The 25,836-nt window shown below is 39.8% G+C and overlaps 1 protein-coding gene across 1 annotated transcript in view; it reads left to right on the top strand.

The window, feature by feature from the left end:
- Positions 1-25,836, top strand: part of garnl3 (GTPase activating Rap/RanGAP domain like 3) — an 84,134-nt gene that overhangs the window by 32,021 nt on the left and 26,277 nt on the right. Inside the window, exons 3-11 of the mRNA XM_080476937.1 lie at positions 12,895-12,969; positions 14,984-15,083; positions 18,958-19,076; positions 20,071-20,135; positions 22,275-22,338; positions 22,494-22,520; positions 22,815-22,890; positions 24,202-24,300; positions 24,392-24,495. Coding sequence (XP_080333063.1) covers positions 12,895-12,969; positions 14,984-15,083; positions 18,958-19,076; positions 20,071-20,135; positions 22,275-22,338; positions 22,494-22,520; positions 22,815-22,890; positions 24,202-24,300; positions 24,392-24,495 — 729 coding nt within the window. The remainder of the gene's footprint in view (positions 1-12,894; positions 12,970-14,983; positions 15,084-18,957; positions 19,077-20,070; positions 20,136-22,274; positions 22,339-22,493; positions 22,521-22,814; positions 22,891-24,201; positions 24,301-24,391; positions 24,496-25,836) is intronic.

Raw genomic sequence — 25,836 nt, forward strand, 5'->3', positions numbered from 1 at the left:
AATGTTATTGCCCAAAGGTGGGGCTCTTCATTATTATTCGATTTCAGCCCATGTTAATTTAAATCCCGTGCGTTTATAAACCACATTAATACAATCTTGGCTTTTTTAGACTCAGAGAGACCCCCAGTGATGAAACATTATAGTACTTTTAAACATCTATTGAACAGAGAGCACTTATTAGAACTGTTTTATTAAGATAAGATAAGATATCCCTTTATTTATCTCACATGTGGAGAAATTTGCAATTAACTTACTAGTAAACAAATACAAGCAAAGCTTCATTAATCCCTTTTATAAAATGAAAGTGTTTTGGGGCTGGTTTACTGGAAATGACAGTCTAAGTTTAGGGAACACAAAAGGTATATCAGGTATATTTTCAAACAACACATCAATTCATCTTTCAAAGCTTTTCAGAATGTTTTGAAAGAATCATCAAAAAAACAAATTTGCAAAATAAACTGCTTTTTTTTTTTTTTTTTTAAGATTTTCAGTCATTAATAAATACGAGCGATCACAGTCACTGAGCGAGGGGCGATTTAAAAAGCCCCGAGTCTCGGACATGAAATGACACTGATGTCAGTCACTCTGGTGTTAATCAGTAATTGGTGCGATCGCCACTAAGCCCCGCCTCCTCAGGGCGGCTTTCCTCAGCGCCCCCTGCTGCTCACATTATTATTGACGATTATCTGTAGAAACTGAAGCGAATACAGTTCAGGGCCCATTGTTAGTTTGTTGGCATAAACTAATTTCAACAGTATTACAGTTTATACAGTATATTGACCAGCCGTCATTAAAGATTAAAGGTATAAAAGATTCAGTATGCCAATAACAATTATCTGAATCTTCAGTCTTATGAAAAAACGTATGTCTGCCTCTCAAAAAAAACCCGGCGGCCCGTTCGGAGGGCCGACCTGCGCCCTCAAAACAAAAGTAAATCCTCCATCAACAACTTTATTGCCAAGATTTATTCGAGTCTTAAGCTTTAAAATCTCCAGCTCAGCTTGCCCTCAGTCTGACAAACCAACACACACGGATATTCTCTCATAATCTTTTTCAGAATTTAAGGACATGAGAACTTTTGTAATTTTTTTCTTTTACATACTTTTGCACATCCATCCATCCATCCATTCACCCATCCATCCATCCATCCACCTATCCATCCATCCATCCATCCATCCATCCACCCATCCATCCATCCATCCATCCATCCATCCACCCATCCATCCATCCATCCATCCATCCATCCATCCATTCATGCCACTTGCTGGTGAAAAATGTATTCAATAATAACATAATATAATATTCAGTCAGGCTAAAATAATATTTACAAAATCTGCATCTATTTTTTTTGTATTTAAAGCGGATGAGAAACTCTTGTTTCTTCCTTTTACCAAAATAAACAACAGTAAAATTAATCTTTTTTTCTTCAATAGATGGAAATTTAGAAATCAACATTCCGGAAACATAAGCAAAAGACAAGAAAAACTAAAATAGAAAAAATCACATTGCAAGAGAAGAAAACCCTAAAATTCCCCGTTGTTAGTGCAGAATGCACGAATAGAAAATCTGTTTTTTTTTTTTATCTTTCTGAAATGCATTTTATTTTACCAAACACTTTTAAAGAGAAAATGAATGATGCAATATTCTCAATCTTTTATCTTTATTTTAAACCCCCAAAACAAAGCACATAAAAGCCCTGCGCCTGACTTCTTTCTATTGTTCTCCTGCTGCTTACAGAACAGTTTAGAACTCTGTTATATATTTCATAGGAATGGGGTTGACTGTGGTTCGACCCACTGCTTTGACCTCTTTTCAAATGGCTCAGCACGACTGGGAGGTATTGATTCAAAGCAGGGTCTAATGAATATAAGAGCACAGTAAAGCCATCACTCCCGTATTGTTTTATTTATTTGTGGAAGCAGCTTCCCATAAGAGAAGGTTTCACTTAATACTTGTAGCCCGAAGACTGAAGCGACTCCTGACCAGTTGAAACTCCGCATCACACGTCTGTTTAAAAAAGAATACGATTTTAAGAGTTAGGGTGAAGTTTTCAGGTTAACAGTGCAAAATTTTAGTAAATCTATTATTCTGCATTGAATTACCTAAAACTTCCGGGAGAAGTTTAATAGTTTGTCGTGCAACCTGCAGTGGGATTCATGTCGCTCAGGTTCAGGCCCTGTTTACATGTTTTCTCAAGTAAAAACTGAAAGCTTCCATTGCATTTTGGAACCGCGGCCATAATAAATAGTTCTTCTGCACACATGTGAGCCGACGGGCAATAACAACAACGTTTACCTCCAGAGTGACTTGGCAGTTTTAGAGTTGATAGTCGCCCAGAATGCTTTGTCACCTGTCCGTGTACTCCCAGTGTTAATGTTCATACCGTATTCTTCTCCGCATGCGCGTGTGCGTGCTTTCATAAGAAAAACAAGCAACAGCACCCACTAGTGGCCCGACATGCTCACCAGTGTGGAGCTTCAGAGATATGAGGCTGGACCAGTGTATGAAGAATAAATAATCCTTACTGGGTTACGAAATGAGCTGCAGTTAAATTCCTTGTCGTTCTTTTGTTGGTCATGTACATTGTTGTTTTGTATTATGTATATATATATATATATATATATATAATACAAAACAACAATGTAATTCTCCTGAAGTAAAGGGCGTGTGTTTGGCTGCTTTGGCTTGGGGGTTCTTTTGTCAAAACTTGAAAACAGAGGAAGTTTTAGTTCACTAAATACACCAAAGAATAAGTAAAAATCAATATCCTGCTGTTGTACACGCTCACAGAAACACACTCACGCATACATTGGCAGTGGGCCCGCAGTACATGGCCCAGTCCCTCCAGTCAGCACAGTCTCTATTCCTCTTATCCTTTGTGCCAGCCTACACACAGACTTATTTCTTAAATGCACGTCCACACAAGTGATTTTAAAAGAAGAAGAAGAAGAGGGGGAAAAAAGAAAACAAAAAGCTTTATGGAGACATCTGTGTTCACAGGAGGAGACAAACAACACCAACACAAAAGGCGTCTCCCACTCTCTCTCCTGTCACTTCATGCAGTGACAACTCCACGGTCCACTTTTTAAAAAAAACAAAAAACAAAAGAAACAATTAGACGTCCGGACGCCGTCTTCTCTGGGTTTGTTCCGTCAGTGAGTCGAGTCGGGGGTGGTGGCGGTGTTGGGAGTCGTCGAGGGTTGAACCCTTCATGCACCCTCTTCTGTTTGTGTGGCAGTGAAAGCAGCTGAAGCGTGTGTGTGTGTGTGTGTGTGTGTGTGTGTGTGTGTGTGTGTGTGTGTGTGTGTGTGTGTGTGTGTGTGTGTGTGTGTGTGTGTGTGTGTGTGTGTGTGTGTGTGAGAGGTTCACTGTCAGTCCTGCAGTCTCTGGTGAGCAGACGGCTCCTCTCCCACCTGCCCACCAGTGTTAGCGTCACTGCCTCAGAGGCTTTTGACGGCGCCGTCACATCACATTTGTTCTCGCTCCCGGAGTGTGTCCGCCGCGCTCTCGTGGTGCGACTTGAGTCTGATTAGGTGTGCCCCCAGGAGCTGTGGAACTTCTGCCCGCGCGGCGACCCCTGTGGACGCACGTGGGAACTGCAAGATGAAAAGAGTTTATGGTCGCGGCATTGTGCTGACCGAGCAAGATTCAGAGAAACGTGTTTATTTTTCGGCAGGCTGGATTATTGTTCGTTCAAAAACTTTGTATTCAAGGTTTTTAGCTCCTCCTTGATTTTCCTCCATTTGAATATTGAATCTTAGGAGCTACATTCAGAATCTGCTGTGTCTGTGTGAGCTGGACTGGCTCCGCCCACACATGCCCATCTTGGGAAGAGGAGGAAGTACTTCCTCTCGTGGTGCCATGTTCCAGAGCAGAGCTGCCTAATTGTAGGAGGAGTCAAAGGGAGGGCCGACCTTGATTGGGATTGGCTAAACCACCGATGACACTATATAGGGTTTGATTTCTGATTGGCTGCTTGGAGCAACACACTTTTTAAAACCTGAAACAAGCCAGGGAGAGAGAGGACAGACTGTCTTCACTTCTGGGGCGTCGGTCCAGGTATGGGGACGATTAATACTGCTGGAAAACCTTTAGAAAGTGATTTTTTTTATAATATGAGCCCTTTACTAATACTTTTACTTTATTTATTCTCCATTTTGTGCCTTTCGTTGTCACTTTGTTTTATATTTTTCACAATTTTAATCACTTCAGATTAAGATTCTTAATCGCCTTGCTTTCATGTAGTTATTTTATTTCCTTCTAAAGTGCTGAATTCCCTTGTCTGAATAATGCTGTATAAATACATTTGCCGTGCCTAAAATTGAATTTAATTGAATTGGAATGACTTGATTGCCATCATACAACACGGTGTAAAACAATATAGGGGATCCAGTACTTTCATAGGCCAAATTTAAATAAGAATAAAAAAATGTTTAATGTAAAATATACATATCAATATTGCAGAATTAGAGATCTGTGCAATGCTTTTAAATTCAGAGATCTTTTAAGCTGGAAATAGTGAAATATGTGTGCCATTATTCAGCTTTTTAACATGTTATATGATATATAATTAAATAATAGTATTGGAATATCCTTAGATAATACTCTTGAGTTGTATTTAGCTTCTTCCTCTCGTCCTGCTGCTCTTTGAAAACGCACACACACATATTCCATAGGCGTTGACAGCTTTTCTGATATGAATTGCGAGTTTGGACCAGATTTTATTCTAATGAATCATTACATGAGCCGCCATGGTTGACTATTATTAACTATCCTTATTAGATGGATCTAGTGGGTGGTTCTCATTACTGAGATGTGTGAGGGACACACACCAACGAACTTGGCACAGAAACTGCCCAGAAAGTGAGGGTTTTATTACAATGCCTTACTTGAAAAGTTGCTTTTACAGATACTCTTCTTTTTGATTTGCTTCAGATTTGTGTTTTTCTGTTGAACTGTTGAATGAATGAATGAATGAATGAATGAATGAATGAATGAATGAATGAATGAATGAATGAATGAATGGTTTATTTCAGTTACAGTTTCAGTGCAAAAGTTGAATTTTTTTGCATTCAGTTCATGGTGCTTTTAAGTTCACACGCACACGTTTTTTCACACTATCTGTGTTGTATCCCTTAAAAACCCATAAAGTTCCCCAGGACACCAGTGGTACAAAAAAAACCCTGAAAAATCTAAACATAACAAAAGTAATACGAAAGAGAGAGAGAAAAAAATACATATATATAAAACATAAAAGTAATAAAAGAGAAAAAACTAAAGTAATTACTAGTAATTAATTATTTAACTTTTTAATGTTTTTTTGAAGTACAACAAATATTTACACAATTTTACGGTGTCACTAAGTTCCATAAAATGACTCCCAGAAAGGAAAACATCTATATTTAACATTTCTTCTCGCACTGCCTCTTTCAAATACACGCAATCCTCTAAAATTATAATTGTTTTCTCTTATTTGAAAAAAATAAAATAATTGAATAGCTGTGGGAAGACTTTTATTCTTCACTCGAAATAGTATTTCTAATGTTTTTAAACCTACAATATCTATGAATTTTAAGGTACAAGAGTCTATGAATAGTTTATTAGCGTTTTCTCGATTGGAAGCTTTATTTATTATTCTAATAATTCTTTTCTGGAGTTTAATGATAGGGTCTATATGTGTTCTATAGGTAGACCCTATGGACTCTATCATATAGGGTCGATAGTTGAAACTGCAAAAATAATAATAATGATAATAATAATAATACTTTTATTAATTATAATATAAATTATCAATTTGTTCCTTATATATTTCGTTTTCTTTATTTCTTTAACTCACAAAATAAATCTACAACAGACAAAAATCTGGCGATACATACTTACAATATGTAGAACTACACATTTGTCTCGCTTAACATGTCTGAAATCCTTCCCCTTCTCTAAAATTCAATAATCAGACTTGCTTCTTAACTTGATATTTGTTGTCATAGCTCATTTTTTATTACAATTCCACAACATCATAAAGCCTAAGAAATCTTTTTGAGCTTCTTTACCAGTAATGCAATACATGCATTATCGTTTTTAAGATTCTTGTACCTTCATTAGCCCTCCCGTTTCTCTGATGCATAACTAATAATCTATTAAGGCGGTTGATGTGTGACGCTCTGCAGCTAAGCTCCTCGCTCGGTGGGTCGATGCCTCCCACTCTATACTCGTCGGATTAGTCATTGCCAGCGTTGCTGGTGTATAAATGGGTAGATATTGATGTTAGCATGGCTGGTTTTGTCCTATCCGGAGGTAGCGTTCATGCTAATCAGATGCTATATAATCGTTGACTTTTCCTTTCAGATGTGGTTGGACGTTATGGCTACACCAATAGTGTGTATATTATACTAAAGTGTAAAGACTGTAAAAACTGTTCCGTTTGTTTCCTCTGCTTTTGGTAAAACTGTCAGGCTGGAAATTAAAATTTTTTTTTTTTAAAGAAGCAGATCTTTCAGTGCATCATTGGCCACATACTTTTCACTTCCTTTTTTTTTTTATAAATCCAGCTGTTTGTATTTTTATTCTGGACCATCTGAGTCAGCGGCTAGTTTCCATGACACGGTGATATAGTCGTGTTTTCAAATCTCTCGTATTCCCTTGTATGTAAGACCAAAAGCGGTAAATCTTATTCCACCTTCGCTCTGTCCAGCCGCAAATAGATGAACACAAACAGTCGCGCTGAGTCTGGCTTCATTGTGTCCTAACGGTGAATATATTATGTAGAGGATGACACATTTGAGCCACTTGAACTTCTATTAATTGTCATGTGACTTTGTGTGTGGAAAACTACTGCTGACGTGCAAATCACATGTGCAAGTAGGTCTTAGTAGATTTTAGTGTGTTATTGCTGCTCGTGCATGTACATTCACTAACATTTACCGCACCATCGTCTGCATAAGTGGACACCAGATACTGAGCGGACAGGTACCACAAAGAAAAACTGGTTAAAGGAGATTAAATGTGTTTACGTCATACTGTTCTCGGCATGCTGGCATGCATGTGTGGTTGTATTGCAAAATACACAGCACCAACTAGTGGTCTGGCATGCAAACAGTATTTTCATGTGTATGAACAAAAACAGAAAAACGAGGTCTTTTCCAGTGAATCGTTGTCATGTAGATAAGGCTTTCATTTAAGTGTGTCTTTGCTTTTAACCTGTGACGGACTCTTGACCTGTGCAGGGTGTAACCTGGCTGCTGCAACATATAAGATGGAAACAGGAAAATAGAAGATAGATAGAAGACCGGTGAAAATTAAAATGTGCCATTTTTCATTAAAGTTTGCTGCAGTTTTTGGTGTTGTAAAGCTTCTCCAAAACATCTCCACTCCACTCTGCTCTAATTCATTGCAGTCGTGTTTTTATATGTTCTCTCAGTCTGAGCACCTGCCTCTCTTCTTCCTCCCTCCTCTTGGCTACCCCCCCCCCCCCCTTCTCCCACTTCCTCCCCTGTCTCTGCCTTCCTGGAGGGTTGTGAGTGTGCATGAACAGGCCCACTGATGAGATCAATTATGTATCGGCAGTCACAAAAGTATTGATTTAATACACACACGCACACACACACACACACACACACACACACACGCACACACACACACCGTGTTGCAGTGCTCCTTTGTTCCCGTGGGCCTTGGGGAAATCAGAGGCTCTATGAGTACGCTGCGAGCTCAGTTTGTGTTTGGAGAATGCTCAAGTCGCGTCCTAAAATAGGAGCTGGTTAAAGAGTGTATTTTAAATGTGTGTTTGTGAGAGCGAGATGGATGCCTGGAAAGCCTCTGCACTTTTCCGAGGGACAGCCATTATTCTTTTATGATTTGGCTCCTCGCTGTCATTACCCGCCGCTCCTTTCCCTTTTGGCCTCATCCTTCGTTCCATCTCTCCATCTTTCTTCATTTGGTGCCCCCTCTGTTTTTATTAGCCCCTTTCTTCCCTCCGCCGTTGCTCCCCAGCACTGGTGAGGTGTTTTATGTGTTGTTTGTTAAAGCATAAAAGCATAACGGACTCCTGTTTCTCCCCTGTTACCCCCCCCCCCCCCCCCCCCCCCCCCCCCCCCCGAGCCTCCTCCCCCGGCTCAGGGCGAATCGTTGCAGTGCAGCTTTGACATATTCGCCTCTCTTCTGTTGCATGATTTAGAAGCAACACGATGCGTGCGTGTGTGTGTGTGTGTGTGTGTGTGTGTGTGTGTGTGTGTGTGTGTGTGTGTGTGTGTGTGTGTGTGTGTGTGTGTGTGTGTGTGTGTGTGTGTGTGTGTGTGTGTGTGTGTGTGTGTGTGTGTGTTTGTCTATGCACACAGACTCCCCAGTGTGCTTAATCTCTCTGTTCTCCTGACATTTTTCATTCTCCCACCTCAAAACAGCAGAAAGCCTATTTACACACTGCAGCACAAACACCTACCTAAACACACATTTAATCCTGAACACTTCCTCCTTGCACGCACATACACACACACACACACACACACGCACACACAGATCCACCGAGGAGGCGGTACATGGCTCTGTCTGAACGCTGCATTGGTTTCCCCTCCATTATCCCGCGATTGGACGGTTAATGTTGCAGGAGGCAGGCGACACGGAGGGAGATGGAGGCCTACTGCTCCGTCAATTACTTTCCATTTTCTGCACGCAGACACGGATCTGGACGGAGGGGGCGAAGCTCGTTCAGCCACCCAGAGTCACACTCCGCCACGTGCGCAGATATCGAGAGAAATATACTCAATACGTGCACAAATCTGCATATGAAAAGGGGGAGTGCAGCGTTTTCTACAGCCCCTCTTAAACTCGGTCAATTATTGTGCCGTGGTTTATCAGAGCGCCGCACCTGCAGTAAACATGCTCGGCTCTCCGCCCGTTGGATTTTATTATCTCACTGTATACAAAATACCTTGAGAGTGACAGCACCCCACGCTTTTCTTGGGTGCACATCGACACTGGTTGACATCAGTCGCGTTTAAGCAGGAAATAACTTGTCGCAATGTTTTTCTTCACTGGAATTTTTGAATTGAAAAAGATGAAACTGTTCACAAGATTTAGGTTCACCTGCTTCACATGTATTAAAAAAAAAATAAAATATCCGAGCACATTTTGTTTTAGGGCAAGAAATATCAGTTAAAGTAACCTAAATCAAACATATTTCATGATTATTAGGAATAAAATGTGTTAGAATTTAGTTCCCAGGTTCTAAAAGCAGCAAAATCTTCCACAAATGTGACTCTTGTTTTCTCTGTACTGTGATTGAATATTGTGTCTCAATTCTTGACTGATCATCTCAGAATAACAAGTGGAGTGAGACGATGTGCAAACAGGCGTTTGAGGGTTTTGCATGGAGAAAATAAAAAGATCTGCTGGAAACGGTATTGCTTCAATATGATACAGCGGGATTGGATGTGTTGGTGAAGGAAGTTATAAAACACATCAGAGCATTAGAGCAAATAAACTAGAATGTGGCATTCAAACAAAAGAAAAGGAAAATTTGTTAGATTATTGGTCACAAAATGTATTTTTGTTGGTTTAAAAGAAAGAAAAGCAATAGAAATATGGTCACTTGCCGTATAAAGGGTTAAATCCTTCAGTGACCTTTTACAGTATATAAAACTTAAATGTACACAGAGTAATTCTTTTCATTCCTTTCAACATTAGTCTGCTTCTTTTCCATTTCATTCCATTTCATTCTCTCTCATCTCTGTTTTACAGTTGACCGACTGACTGTAAGGTCATTTTTCCTCATGGAAACTTGACCTTTGTTTTGTTGAATAAATTATTATTCTTGTTTTCTTGGACTCTTTTGTTTAGAACAGGAACTAGTTTGCACTTATTAGCTGCCTCTACTTCTGTTGAATGTCCCATATCAGCAAGATTGAAGTCTGCGAGTGTGTGCAAATCTGCTGAGTCATCAAATGCAATTTTTATTTTAAATTTTTTTTGAAATACTACAAAGTTATCAGTCACTTTTTGATGGTATAATCTGAACCCGAATCAAATACGTAAGACGATTCAGTGTCTTGTGTTCAGCTGTTTTGTCAAAGGCGAGTTTATCTTCGCATCACATTCAGCTGCATTTCGATTTGTCGGTGACGAGTGGGACACGTCGTAGTGAGTCGGCCGTCGGAAAATTTGTGATGCGGTCAGAATAAAACTGCACAATTGCGTGATCACTGCATTTTCTGCAATCGGCTCAGGAATCAAACGAGGACTCTGGTGCATTTCTGGTGTTGTGGTTTATTTTGAAAATGAACCACAACAAATGAAGCCGTGACATTTTTCATCATTCCACCCCCAATTAAACCAAGTCCCTGTAATGATGTGAAAGAAACCTACAGTGAAGAAAAGCCTTGACCTGCAGACTCGCGCTCCGGTTCAGATCCCAGTTATACAACTTATTCAAGTATATAAGTGAACTCCATTTACTACACCGTCATCTGCATACATGAATATACAGCTTTTTGGGGTTTTTTTTACAGACACCAGAGTTCAAAGAGCTTTAATGTTTACTGTGTGCATGTATGAGTGGTTGCATCACAAAAAGACCACGCAAACTAATGACCTGGCCTGCAAACTACACCATTCGTTGTCTTTCAAGCGTGTACAGTGATCGTTTTCAAGAAAAATATAACAATTTCAGGCTGCTTGATCTTTGGGGGTTTTTTTGTTGTTGTTTTTTTAACTTTCTATCACATAAGTTGGACACGAGTAACTTTTGAAGTGAACTAGTTGTACAAAACATAAACATTGTCTGGTGATATTCTGCAAATCATCGACCAAACATTCCAAAAAGTTATTTATTGGTCTTCCTCCAGGTCAGATACTCAAAGCTCTTTTTTTAGCATCTTTCCATGTTGATTTCTGCTCTCGAGGAAACTTTAGCTTGCTCTCCAGACTGTCTCAGACCATCTGGGCGTCTCACAGTGTTTGCTTGGACTCCAGACGACTTTTTTTTTTTTTTCAAAAGCATACGGGCGGAGCGCAGACCTCTGCTGGCGAGGAGAGCAGAATCCAACTCGACAGCCAAGAGGGTCAAAGAGCGAAGGGCAAAGATTTGGAGGAGAAAGAGCAGCGAGGGAGGAGAGTCTGAGCTCTGTTGCCTGGCAACCCAGCATCACTCACTGCAACGGTGTTTGGCGGGATGGAGGGGTTAAGAGGAAATGGGGATGCGAGGAGGAATTGATTGATGAAGGTTTTGCAGATGTCTACAAGAAGAAGATGGTACATAGCTTGGAAACCCGCTCATGAAACATGTTGGTTTCATTTTCGGATTAAACGACTGAGCGACACGTCTCCAAACACAAACACAAACGCTGTAGCAAGTGCGCTTTTGGTCAGAAGCACAAACATAGAAATAAAATGTTTCTCTGTCGACCTGAAAAGTTGTCTAATTCAGGAGACGACGCCACGCTTGCTGCCAACCCGGATGAAAAGCATCGACACCGCAGTCGATGTCTTTGCCTGAACACAGATTCTGACTTTGTCCTGACAGAGAAGTGAGCACAGTGATATTTATATTCACATTCGTAGTGACGGCGCCACAAGGCGCCACAGGGCAGTTAACCCTGTGTTCTATAACTTGCATGTCACCTCATTATTGGAAATGTCAACCAGTTCTCAACTAACTTACCTGATCAATCAAAGAATTAAAGAAAGGAATTAATTCTTTATTATTATTTTTTTAATTTCTGTAAGGTTTTATTGTGTTTTATTGGGGTTTCTCTTTATCTATTCTTGATCTTATCTTAACTATTTATTGGTGAATAGCAGAACATCGAGCCCTTGTCTTGTCTGTCTTGTTTCGCTCGACCAATTATCTGCTTCTCTGGTTCATCGTGTGTCTTTATTTGTGCCAAAAAATCTGTAAAACAAGTCGACCCACAGGTACTAATAAAGTGACCTTGAACCCTTAACTGAATAAATAAATAAAACATTAAGCAAAAAAACACGGTATTGAGTTGGTGCTGTGGTTTTCTTTTAGAGTCGATAAAAAACAGAGTTAGATTTGAAGATCAGTCCTCCTCAAATGTCACTGTCATTCAGTTTTCTGGGACTCACTACGGCTTCCGTTTATAATTTAGTTTTCGGAAGGACGTCTTTCACCTGTTGCTCGCAGTTTTCTTTTTAAAAGTCTTCGAAAGGCGAAATTCGAGCACCTGCAGTGTTTCAGTGCTTTTTGCAATTGGATAAGAAAGCCAATGTGGTTTTTTTCATGTCACACTATTTACAATGTGCAAAAGGAGCCTAAAATCCATAAATAAGAAGATTTACTCAATGTTGGCGTCTCAGATATGAACCTTTTGACATTTACCACATGTGGAAACTCTTTGTCATCGACTCAGAGCAAACAGGTTCAGGGGTTATAGAAGACTCGGCTGTCACCTAAAATCACATGTGACTTTTTCTAACTTGTGTGCTCTCAGACGTAATGCGGTGTGTTCTCGTCCTCTGCCCTCCGATGTTCCTCTCAATCTGCCCTCTGCCATTAACTGTCCGACTTCGCCGCCGTAATGCCCGCGCTGTAGTCGAGCGGTGAGTCACAGGCCAGACGTCGGTAATTGGAGCGATAAGAGGAGGGCGGCAGATGAAAATGAAGAGAATGGAGAGAAAAAATGAAATGTTTAAAAAAAAAAAAAAAGAGGTTATTTGCCCCAGAGTGAGGTTGCTCTCGACTAATTGCCCGCTCGTATGCTTGCAGTGGGACTCGCTGCTGTTGTGGTCACAGGGAAATGATGCGTCCGCCACCGTTCCCCTTTTTCTCTGCAAATGTATTTATGACCTGCTTATTTACTGTCCGCCACACGTCTCGGTTTATCAGCGGTCTAATTTTAAACTTGTCCCCCTTCTTGTGTCTGTCTGTGTCTGTCCTCTCAGCTGATATCCAGTGATGCAGATGGGGCCATTCAGAGGGCAGGACGCTTCAGGGTGGAGAACGGCTCCTCGGATGAGGTAGATACGCTTCCATGTAGTACCATTTTATTACAGACATACATCCCACCCATTCAGTCACCTCTATTTCTTCTTGTGTCTTTTAAACACAGCATGCGTCAGCTGAACTCGGCGACAGGTTCTGAAAGCGGTTGAGCTATAAAGTGTTTATATGTCTCTTCTGTGGATAATTTATCTTTTGATATTATTAATATTATATGGTTGGAAACTCAAGTATCTGAAAAAGAAAAAGTTGTATGAACTGTTTGATGTTGAGATCAGGTGTGTCAAACATGTGGCCCGTGGACCAAAACTGACCCTGACGATTGTTCAGTGAGGGTCAGTGTTATTCCTAATATGTCCACTAGAGGTCACACTGTTTCAGGAAAGCGGTAAAAATAAACATCTCATATATTTTTGGTATATATATATATATATTTTACTACTAAACCGTTTGGAACTGTCACTGTCATCAGTTCTCAGCTGTAATTTGTAAATGTCACAAACTACAGTTTAAATCCAGGCTTCTTTATATATACTATTCTCTGATGATGAAATATGCAAATATCAGTGAGATGTATAGGTCCTGTTTTAAAGGTATGCAGGTGCAGATCGGTTCACCCGAAGGGAAAAGAAACGAGTTCCTTTGAAAAGTGGTTATTAGAGTCTGTATATTCATGCTGACATGCAGAGGAAACGGGCAGCGCTGGGAGGTGGAGCTCTCCTGGAGACTCTCGCTGCGTCTGACCGAAGGACACTTTGCCTGTTATTTATCGCGACGCAATTGCCAGACTTGAAAAATGCCGGGAAATAAAATGCTGTCCTTGATGTCTCTTTTCCATCAGCAGATCTTCTGAAGTGCTCCGCTTTAGCATTTTGACAACCAGCTAACCGACCAGGCTCACTAACGTCACACTTAAGTCTTCCCAGCATGTGTTGATCATTTAAAAAGAAAAAAACAAAAAAGTCACCCGTCCTCATGTGATTCACTGTGTGCTTTTGTCGAGTGTGTGTGTGTGTGTGTGTGTGTGTGTGTGTGTGTGTGTGTGTGTGTGTGTGTGTGTGTGTGTGTGTGTGTGTGTGTGTGTGTGTGTGTGTGTGTGTGTGTGTGTGTGTGTGTGTGTGTGTCAACGTCATTCAACACCTGGTTGTCATATGACGAAAGTTAGAATCATAGAAGCACAAAAATCAAGAAAAATGACCCTAAAGTCAAATAAATGTTCCGTTTCTGAAACACTGCTGGTTGAAACTGCAGGCCCGGGTCAAATCCAGAGGCAAGAGAAAGAACACTGTTATTTAGAAATTGTTATATTGTAGATTTGGAACTTATTTACGGTTTCCATGAGCAGCAAATCAGAGGAGAAGCAGTTTGTTGACTTTATTGTTTTTAGTTATTTTCCCTTGGTTTTTTTGTTCTTTTGTGCTTTTTCCTTCCTTGTGTGTTTAGTAATTGGTTCTATCCATCAGTTCCGATAGAATTAACACATTTTTAATGTGTGAATTAATCATAAGTGAATCGCCATTTCTCTCTCATATCGGAAATTCTGTCATGATGGAATTGCACAGTGCGTGGAAACATTTATCGCTGTTCAGTCAGTCTTTTGCCATATTGCCCATTTTTCTTGTATTTTCCCTCCGATATCCTGCCGGCCTATTTATGTGCTTGTTGTTCGTGTCATTACGCAGCTTTGATGGCGATAAATAAAGCTCGGGCCTGGAGATCACTCCTGTTTGTGCTCCGACTGTCTGATTTCCAGCCCTGTTTTGTGCCCAGAGCTGCAGCACATTGTGTAATAGTTTTCCACAGAGAAGGCCGCTGTGACTCAAGCTGTGGCCATCATGATGACTGTGTGTGTGTGTGTGTGTGTGTGTGTGTGTGTGTGTGTGTGTGTGTGTGTGTGTGTGTGTGTGTGTGTGTGTGTGTGTGTGTGTGTGTGTGTGTGTGTGTGTGTGTGTGTGTGTGTGTGTGTGTGTGTGTGTGTGTGTGTGTGTGTGTGTGTGTGTGTGTGTGTGTGTGTGTGTGTGTGTCAAACAGACTTCGGACTACACTCCAGGAACCTGGAGGAGAACCGACGTCCATCTGGAGAATCCAGAGTACCACACCAGATGGTTCTTTAAATACTTCCTGGGAAAAGGTCAGTGCTGCTGCTCTGTTGTATGAAGTGAAGATTAAATATAAAACGTGTTAGATTGACTGGTCACACAGATAAAATGTGCTTTCGATCAACTACGAATAACAACATGAGTATTCAGGTGAGAGTTTTCGCACGATTTGGCTCCCGGTTACACGAGAACCATTTGTTTGGTGTGTGCCTGCGTTCACCAATGGAGTGTTTCCATGCAGCTCTGGAACCCCGTGAGAACAAAATAAAATGTGATACCATTTGAATTTGAATTTATTCAGGCAGTCTTCAGAAAAACAAAAAAACAGAACAAACAGCACTCAGTTTTTGAACTAATCGTCTGAAAGGGTGTCGGTTGAAGCAAAAGCTTATACACACCTAGACTAAAACCAAGACTCTCTGGATAACGTCACACACACACAAAAACAGCGCCACTACAGGCCTGATGTCGATACTACAATGTTTAAAGACGTTGTAAATCACATGACTTGATTGATAAACCTGAGCTCCTCCTAGGGTTTTTTTTTTTTTTTTAATTTAATTGTATTTTTTTATGTGTAAACCCTTTTGTAGATCAGTTCACAAGAGGTACAAAGGTAAATTCCAGGTTTTGAGGGTGTGAGTAAGCGAATGAGCTGGCAGGAGTCAAAACGCCGTCTCTGATCGGTCTTCTTATCTTAAGTCGGCCTTATCCTCATGCAGCAGCGCTCTTCATTCAAGGCTAAAAACCTGTTAGCATTCATCCGTAGCCCCACTGAGAGTCTCAGCTACACCCTAATCCCACAAACCACCCGGGGACGAAGACCACGCTGGACACACGGTTCAGCCTCACCAGATGAAAACGGCTCGCTTCCACAAGATAACGCAATAAGAAAAAGATGTATTTTTAAATTAAAAATGTCCAGTTTGATTGTGAAAACAAGCTCAGCATTGTGCTGCGAGCTAAAAGAAGCAGCTGATCATCGAGGGGGGGGGGGGGGGAAAGAAAAACCCATCGCACTTGGTCACCCGCTCCTTCACCTCTCTGAGCCTCATTCCTTCTGCTTCCTCATTAACGCGGCGCCGGTTCTCAGGCTCGGAGCGAACGCCGACTTCAGTGGGGGAAGAAGCCATCGGCCGAAGGGCGGAGATAAAAGACAGTGCCTGAGACGGAGTGTGGAGAAAAGTTAGATGAGGAAAAAGTCGAAACAAATCCATTCTCTCTCTCTCTCTCTCTCTCTCTCTCTCTCTCTCTCTACCTCTCTACCTCTCTCTCTCTCTCTCTCTCTCTCTCTCTCTCTACCCCGGGTCTAATCATCGCCGTGGCTCGGGCAGTTTAAAAACGAGCCACGTCGCAGGAAAGTTGGCTCGACCCATTTGGACTGCAGCTGAGCCATCTGTGTCTCGCAGCCGGAGCAGAACTGGCTGCAACGCACAACTCAACACATCACAACTCAACACATCACAACTCAACACATCACAACTCGACACATCGCAACACAACTCGACACAACTCAACACCTCACAACTCAACACATCACAACTCAACACAAATCAACACATCACAACACAATGCAACGCAACACAACTCAACATATCATAACACAACTCAACACATCACAACTCAACACATCACAACGCAACACAATGCAACGCAACACAACTCAACATATCACAACTCAACACATCACAACTCAACACATCACAACTCGACACAACTCAACACACCACAACTCAACACATCACAACTCGACACATCGCAACACAACTCGACACAACTCAACACCTCACAACTCAACACATCACAACTCAACACAAATCAACACATCACAACACAATGCAACGCAACACAACTCAACATATCATAACACAACTCAACACATCACAACGCAACACAATGCAACGCAACACAACTCAACATATCACAACTCAACACAACTCAACACATCACAACTCAACACATCACAACTCGACACAACTCAACACACCACAACTCAACACATCACAACTCGACACATCGCAACACAACTCGACACAACTCAACACCTCACAACTCAACACATCACAACTCAACACATCACAACTCAACACAAATCAACACATCACAACACAATGCAACGCAACACAACTCAACATATCATAACACAACTCAACACATCACAACTCAACACATCACAACGCAACACAATGCAACGCAACACAACTCAACATATCACAACTCAACACAACTCAACACATCACAACTCAACACATCACAACTCGACACAACTCAACACACCACAACTCAACACATCACAACTCAACACATCACAACGCAACACAATGCAACGCAACACAACTCAACATATCACAACTCAACACAACTCAACACATCACAACTCGACACATCGCAACACAACTCGACACAACTCAACACATCACAACTCAACACAAATCAACACATCACAACACAATGCAACGCAACACAACTCAACACATCACAACTCAACACATCACAACACAATGCAACACAACTCAACATATCACAACACATCACAACACAACTCAACACATCACAATGCAGCACAACACAATGCAACTCAACACAATGCAACACAACACGTCACAATGCAACACAACACGTCACAACACAACACAACAACGCCATGTCCGACGCAGCACTCACACCCCTTGATTTCATTTTTGAATGACCGTCAACATTAGAATCTAAATGAATATAAGAATTAAAAATGAGCATTAGGATTGTAATGAGATGTGAATGAGCATTAGGATTAGCAACGTCATTACAAATATCATAACAATGGCGCATCAGAATAAGCATTCGAATCACGTTAGAATTAGGATTATAGTTAGAATCACAATGAGCGGTTTAGACTTTTTATTTAATGCTCTTAGCATTATTATTATTTTATTTATTGTATATTTTATTACTACTATATATTTTATTACTATTATATATATTTTTAATTTTATTACTATTATTATTTAATTTATTTAATATTTTATTTCTATTATATATTTTTTATTTTATTACTTTTTTTTTTTTTAGCATTCTAATTATTATTGTAGTATTCACTCATTAAAGTGCACAAGACAATTTTTTTTATTTATTTCTTAGTTTATTTGCAGAGGACAGTGCACATTAATCGACACTCAGTACAGGTACTTTGTGCAAAAGCACCAGATTTGTCCATGGGCTACTTTCCATCCATAGTCATACATTTAAGACAACAATTATTTAAAAACAAACAAACACAGACATAGGGTATATACACTATTTACAACCACCCGTGCAAAACAACAATCTGTTGATTTGCGTGCGTATGAATAGTGACATACTACACTGGGCTGCTGATTACATGTTATCCTTTCAAATGCAACTTAATTGAACACAAACAACAGACACATGCAGGGCGGATACGGGATCGACGTTACACGGACTGCAGTCACACACATGGTGCTTTCTCCACATGGAGGCGGAGGCCGAAGCTGCTTTGAACTCCAGCCTCGCCAAACCATTGTGGCTCTGAAGCATAGAAACACCCTGCTAATGGAAAATACACAGAGCTGAAACCCAAATGTAGAGAGAGGAAGGAGCAACCCTGTGTCTAATTGGGTTTGGAGGTCTGTTCTCTATTGTTTGTTAATACGTTTCCCTGTCAACCAGAGAGGCAGAGACGTGGTGTCCGAGGCTCTGGAATGAGAGAAAGGATTGAATAGAAGATGGAAATGGCAGGAAAAGGGCTTGTTAATGGTCAGTGAGGGGAAAAATGAACAAGCAGAAGGCAGATTTCCTCGCGTGACAAAAACGTCACTTTGCCCGTGGCCTATTTTTTATTTTTATTTTTTTGAATTCTCATTTCAAATATCCAGCATCTAATCTGCATGATATCTTTGTCGCCCTCAGTCCATCAGAACTACGTGGGAACAGATGCCGAGAAGAATCCTTTCTACCTGTCGGTCGTGCTCTCGGACCAGAATAACCAGCGGGTTCCTCAGTACCGAGCCATCCTCTGGAGGAAGACGGTGAGTTCACCATCTGTGCACCTCGCGGGAGCGGCGCATTAAAAACCTCACACACACACGCGCACACACACACACACACACACACACACACACACACACACACACACACACACACACACACAGTCCTCAAACACACTCCCCTGAAAGAAAAAGAAAAAATGTAAGGTTTTTACTGAAACAGGTTAAAAATCATTATATTGTTGTTCTATTAAGGGTGAAGAAGCATTGATAAGATGTTGGATCAGGATTGAACAGACCAATGTTTGAGTATTCAACACTTTATCGGATGATATGATGCTTTTTATAGTGAGAAAGTCAATATTTCTGCCTTAATATAAACCAGAATACCATATAAATACTCATAGTTATCATTGTGCTATATTTAGTTAGAAGAAGAAGACATTACTATATAAATACCATATTTCATTTATAAAATGCAACTTAAAGCACATCACAGATTAAAATAAGGGAAATAAAATGTTAAATTTAAAAACTGATTTTGTGTTTTATGAGGACGTTTTAAAAGTAGACTAATACAAATGAAATTATAATACAGGTAAGAAAATGTCACAATAGAAAAAAAATAAACACAAATCTAAACAAAAATTTGAAAATAATAATAAAATGAATTGAGAAATAAGAAACACATGTTGAGATAAAAAGAAAATATTAAATGAAAGAAGAATAGTAATAGAATCACTATTACAAGCAGCATAAAGAAACATAGCTTAGTTTGTGTTTATGTGCACATTTTGCATAGGATGACATTTTAACTGAACATTTGCTATTGTTTGATTTGCTTTGGTTTTTAATTTGCTTGTTTACTCTGTACTTCTGAATTTCCTTGGCTCTGTTTCATTCCTTCGTAAACCTCAATCAAGGTCAGTCCATAGATCATGGTTGAAACGAGCCGTTCCCGAAGGCAGAATTGGAATGAAACCCGCCGCGCTCACACTTTTCTAATCCCTGACCTGTGTCGCTCTCGTTCACCCAGGGCACTCTGAAGATCAGCCTCCCCTACAGCCCCACCAAAACACTATCAGTCAAGTCTATCCTAAGGTGAGAGGCACAGCATGGAGCTTTGAACGAACACCTTCTCTCTCTCTCTCTCTCTCTCTCTCTCTCTCTCTCTCTCTCTCTCTCTCTCTCTCTCTCTCTCTCTCTCTCTCTCTCTCTCTCTCTCTCTGGTTTCTTCTGCAGGTACCGAGAGGGTTTGTCGCTTCACATTATGTAATAACGGTGCAATGTGTAATAATGAATTAAATTCTCAACTCAATATGTAATAACGCCACATTTTGTAATAATCTGCTGCATTTTGTAATAAACATTGATGCAAATTTGTAATAACTTGTTACATATTGCAACAGTTATTACAAAATGCAGGTGCTCTACTGTTTTTTAAGAAAGTTTTATAATTTGGTGCATTATGTTATAAACCATCAAAATCAATGCCTTAATGAGAAAAGCCATCATATCATCAGAATAATATTAAGCTTTCCAGTTTATTTGGGATTTATTTTTTTAAAAAATTTAACTCGTAGGATGTTTTACTGCTCAGGCCTAAATCAAAAGTAACTGTAATCATTATAATGGAGAATTTGTTCACAAGTGAGAAACTAAAGCTTCGCTAATTAATTATTACTGACAGAAATTATGGGTGCTCTGAAATTTTGCAAGACATTAAAAACATGCAACCTGCATTATTTTCGGTAATTATTATAGATGATACAAAGTATAAAAACACAAAAACAAACATTTATTACATATTGCACTATTATTACATAATGTGGCTCTACACACCCGCATTTTGTAAAAACTGTTGCAATAAAAGTTTTTACAAAATGTGGCAAAGTTTATTTAAAAAATGCGTTCAAGAATTTTATGAAGAAATGCGACAGATTATTACAAAAGGCTGCGTTATTACATATGGAGTTAAAAATGTATTACTTTATTACATTATGCACCGTTATTACATATTGCATGCAGAAAAAGTGATCCGAATCACATAATTTGATGACTCGGAATCAGGTCAACTGGATTCAGTTATAGCCACGAGCTTGAGGCTCTAAAGGCCTGAGAACCCGTCATTTATTCAGACGAGTTCAGTTTAGTCAATTGACCAACATGAAAACACTTTGACGGCGTCTCCCAGGACAAATGACCTCGTCCAGCCGACTTGGTTCAACTGCTTTGAGAGATGCCACCTACCTGAACAGATGAGAATATGCAAAGAGACCACTGAAAGACATTTTAGTGTTTTGTTTTGTTTTGTTTTTAACACAAACTATTGATTTATTTAGAAAAATAAAATAAAATCCTGAAATTTTTACTTATTTGTCAAAAATGTCCCTCTTCACACTGAAACCCAGATCACTCAGAGGAAATGCATCATTTTTGCATTTTTGATTCAGAAACATCAAACCTTTTCAAACATTTTCATGTTGGGCCTTCAAGGAGTTTTTCCTTTCCACAGTCGCAAATAAATCTGCTTGCTCATATGGATTCTCTGTTTAAATCATCTAGAAAGGACTGTGTTGTATTTGGTGCTATATCAGTAAAGTTTAATTGAATTGAAGTCAGCGCTATGGCAGCCATGACAGTCTGTTGTTGTTGTTGTTGTTATTGTCCATCTGCTCGCACGTGTGCAGAAGAACTATTTACCACGGCCGTGATGTGCATGTGCAGCATTTCCCCCCCATTTCCGAGTGTTTTCAAAAAGTTTAGCATTTTTTAAAACTAAACGCCCCTCGTTTCACTAAGAAGTGATTTCTTTACCTGCGTTCTGGAGGACGCGGGTTCGAATCCCTGTAAAAAGCGTGCGGCCGAATCGAGCCTTTTTTCCTGAACGATCTATTTTCACTTTTCACGTTTCCACGTGTGTCGCGTCAATACTCAGACAAAGGTGGTTGGGAAACGTTGGGGCGACGCGTTTGGTTCCCAGCAGCAGATGCCTTGTAACAGGATTATAAAAAAGATGCATGAAACAGGAGATTGGAGATTATAAATTCCTCTGGCTGGAGGGAAACTCAAGAATGAGTACAGATGGTACAAGCTGAATGAGAAAGCCCCCGAATCAGCTCTCATTTTTCACTATTAGCCGTCAGGTGGTTTGTCTCCCATCAGCCCTAAACACCCCCTCTCCCTCCCCCCCTCTCTCTCTTTTCTTTTCAAAATCTAATCTCCACTCCTTCCACTCAGTGCAATGAACATGGACAGATTTGAGAAAGGCCCCCGGGAGATCCTCAACCCGGAGATTCAAAAGGTGAGAGTGACACCGGAGCGGCGGGCTCGCTCTCAACACAATATGGACTCCGGTCCGTTCCGAGGCGATCTCGATCAGGAACGACTGAACTCGACGACGCCCTCGGGCTGCGTCGTCTCAGGGTGACTGATAGCCGCTGTGTCTCTTTGCTTTAGGATCTGCTGGTGTTGGAGGAGCAGGAGGTATGAGAACCACACTCTGGTGTCTCGGGGTGACGCTACCTTCATTTTAATGCCGCAGGCTTTTTCTGTTGTCGCTTTATTTGCCTCCTTTTTCTTTAAGGTTCCAGGTTTGATTTCCTTTGTGTGTGTGTGTGATAGAATTTTATTGAAAATTATTCCTGTGTTACATAATTAAAATTACATTTTGTTTATCTTTCAGTGTCACGTTTTACATATTGAATGTGTCTTTTATTTATTCCAGTATTACTGTCATTTATTTTCCAGTTTTAATCCGTCTTTTTAATTTTCTCGTAGGGTTCAGTCAACTTTAAATTTGGTGTACTGTTTGCCAAAGACGGACAGCTCACAGACGACGAGATGTTTAGCAACGGTAAATCTCTTAAATCTGAACTTTTTGTCAGTGTTTATGTTGAGGTTTTTCTTTCTTTCTTTCTTTCTTTCTTAGCACAAAATAGGAATATAATACAGAATTACAAGAAATTAAACCCGACTGCAGGAGAGGAACGAAGCCCAAGACGCTTATATGAAATCCTCCCGTCAATAAACAATAAACATAACTGTAATGAAAATATGAATAAGAATTATTGTTCAGGTACAGGTGGTTAATATGCAGTTAGACGTGTTGGATCAGGATTTAAAGGAACAATGTTCAGCTTTTCTATTAGATGATCTGTTGCTTTTTATAATGAGATAGTAAACACTTATACTACTACTACAACAACTACTACTACTACTACGACTAATAATAATACGTGACTCTTTATATAGCAAGTTTCCTGTATAAAATGCAGCTCAAATCACAATTCACAATTTAAAAACAGTGGTTCAGTATTCAATGAAAGGTAGTTTAAAAAGTAGACTGATACAAATAAAACAGGCAAAAATAATGTGCAGAAAAATATCACAATAAAAAAATTATTGATATGAAATGAAAAAATAACTAATAAGAATAAATACATGTTGACATAAAATAACTACCCCTGAAAAATGAAAGAAGAATGCTCCTCCAAAAATATTAATAAAATTGAATTAAATTGAATTGAATTGAATTGAATTGAATTTAATGTATCTTCAATGTAATGAAAAAAAATAAAATAGGATCAAGGAAAAGCAACCAGAGAAAACAAGAGTTGATAAAAACAGTCACCTAAACCACACAACATGCGGTATCAATATCAACGCAGAATCAGCGGGATTCTATTTGGACGGGAGACAATCAAACGATTTAGTCTTAAAAAGAGCCGAAGAGGAAAGCAAAGTAAATGATTTGTAGTTTTTGAGAGTGTGCACTTTGACTTTCACTCATGTATGAATTGAAGAGTCACCCGGGTTTCAATATAATCATCATTGATATTAAAAAAAAAACAAAACAATAAAACTACACACTGTTATTTAGTGAACTCTCAGTCTCTTTGTGCTAAAGTGATCACCTCCGCTCATGTTTAGCATGCAAACATGCGAGCCGTATTGACGTTCTCATTTAACTCTGCGACAGGGAACAAGGTCTGATTTCCCTGAACGCATCACGGTGGATGTGCTGAGCAGATGTTTTGTGTGTGTGTGTGTGTGTGTGTGTGTGTGTGTGTGTGTGTGTGTGTGTGTGTGTGTGTGTGTGTGTGTGTGTGTGTGTGTGTGTGTGTGTGTGTGTGTGTGTGTGTGTGTGTGTGTGTGTGTGTTGCAGAGATGGGCAGCGAGAGCTTCGATAAGTTTCTCAGTCTGCTGGGCGACTCCATCACTCTGCAGGGATGGGCGGGCTACCGCGGAGGGCTGGACACAAAGAGTGAGTAGACTTGCCGTCGCCTCTATTCCAGCGTCACGTCAAAGAGTTTCCTCCATCCGTGTTTTCCTCTTGTGTTCGCCGCCGTCCGCAGACGACACTACAGGAATCAAGTCCATCTACACCGTGTATCAAGGCCACGAGCTCATGTTCCACGTCTCCACCATGCTGCCCTACTCCAAAGAGAACAAACAGCAGGTGTGTGAGTGTGTGTGTGTGTGTGTGTGACGGTATGGTGCGTTCGAGGAGCTGGGAATTTTGGAAACTTTGTTGATTCCATGTCGCATTCCCATTTATTCAACACCAAAAACTAACTTAAGCCACAATCGTGAATTTGATTTGATTTGATTTGATTTGATTTGAACAGTATAAAATGGTCAACACCATATGTGTCTATGTTTTTCACATGAACGAAAAGGAGTCGGAAAAGAAGACGTACTTATTTATTCTTACCCCTTCACATCATTGCCGTTTTCTTAATTTACAACAATATATCTTCATCACTTTCAATACATCAAATCCTACAATATACTTCACTATAACAGTTAAGACACACCTATCAATAAATCATAAGTTTTCCCTGTTACTGAACAATTTTTGAATTTTACCTGGTAATAAATTATTCTTTGCTTTATGAATTATTTGAATAGTTTTAAACTCCACAAGATCCATACATTTAAAAAATTTTGATTGTGAAAAAAGTGGATTAGTATGCTCCCGAATGCCAACATTGTGTACAATTCTTATTGCTCTTTTTTGCAGTATGACAAGTCTTTTCAGGGAACTTACATAAGTATTTCCCAATACTTCTACACAGTAAGTTAGATAAGGTAGTATCAGTGAGTTGTACAGAATATAAAGAGATTTCTGGTCTAGCGGGTACTGAGCTGCTTCTGGATATTTTGTTTTGAACTCGTTTAATTTCGGGATTTTTGACTCCGATTACATAACTTATTATTAAAAGCTAATATATCAGTACTTTCAGATTTGTACTGCAAAGAAAATCCTCACCCCAAATGATCAAATATTCCACGATTTGATCAGATTTTCCCGTTTCAGGCAGAATCTGCCAATAGGATGTGCTAATTTCTGAAAATCTCCCAATAAATCTGTAAGACTAGAATTAGTTTTTATAGGATTCAAAAAGAAATAAACTATTGAATCTATATTGACTCTTCTACTTTCTTAATGAAGCTGACTTTAACTTCTGATAAAAATAAATGTAATAATTCTGTATAAGTTCTTCTTTACCGTTCCAAACCTTACAGAGTCAGTGAAGATATTAACCAAGATCCTCTGGTTGCACAATTTTATAGCTGTAACATTTGTCACTGTGAAATATTACTATTATGATGTAGTTTGATGACGTTGGCAGGATGTATTACACTAACTGATTGATGCCATTCTCAGACGAGAAGAAGACTCCTTATTGTAATGTAAATGTTATTTTTCTTGTGGCCACCAGCCTGGCTCATACGTGGGGGGGGAGAAAAGGGCATTATCGCTCCATTCTGTCATGCCAATATTACTTGAGTACGA

This window comes from Lipophrys pholis, assembly GCF_963383615.2.
Source record: "Lipophrys pholis genome assembly, chromosome: 12".
Lineage (NCBI taxonomy): Eukaryota > Metazoa > Chordata > Actinopteri > Blenniiformes > Blenniidae > Lipophrys > Lipophrys pholis.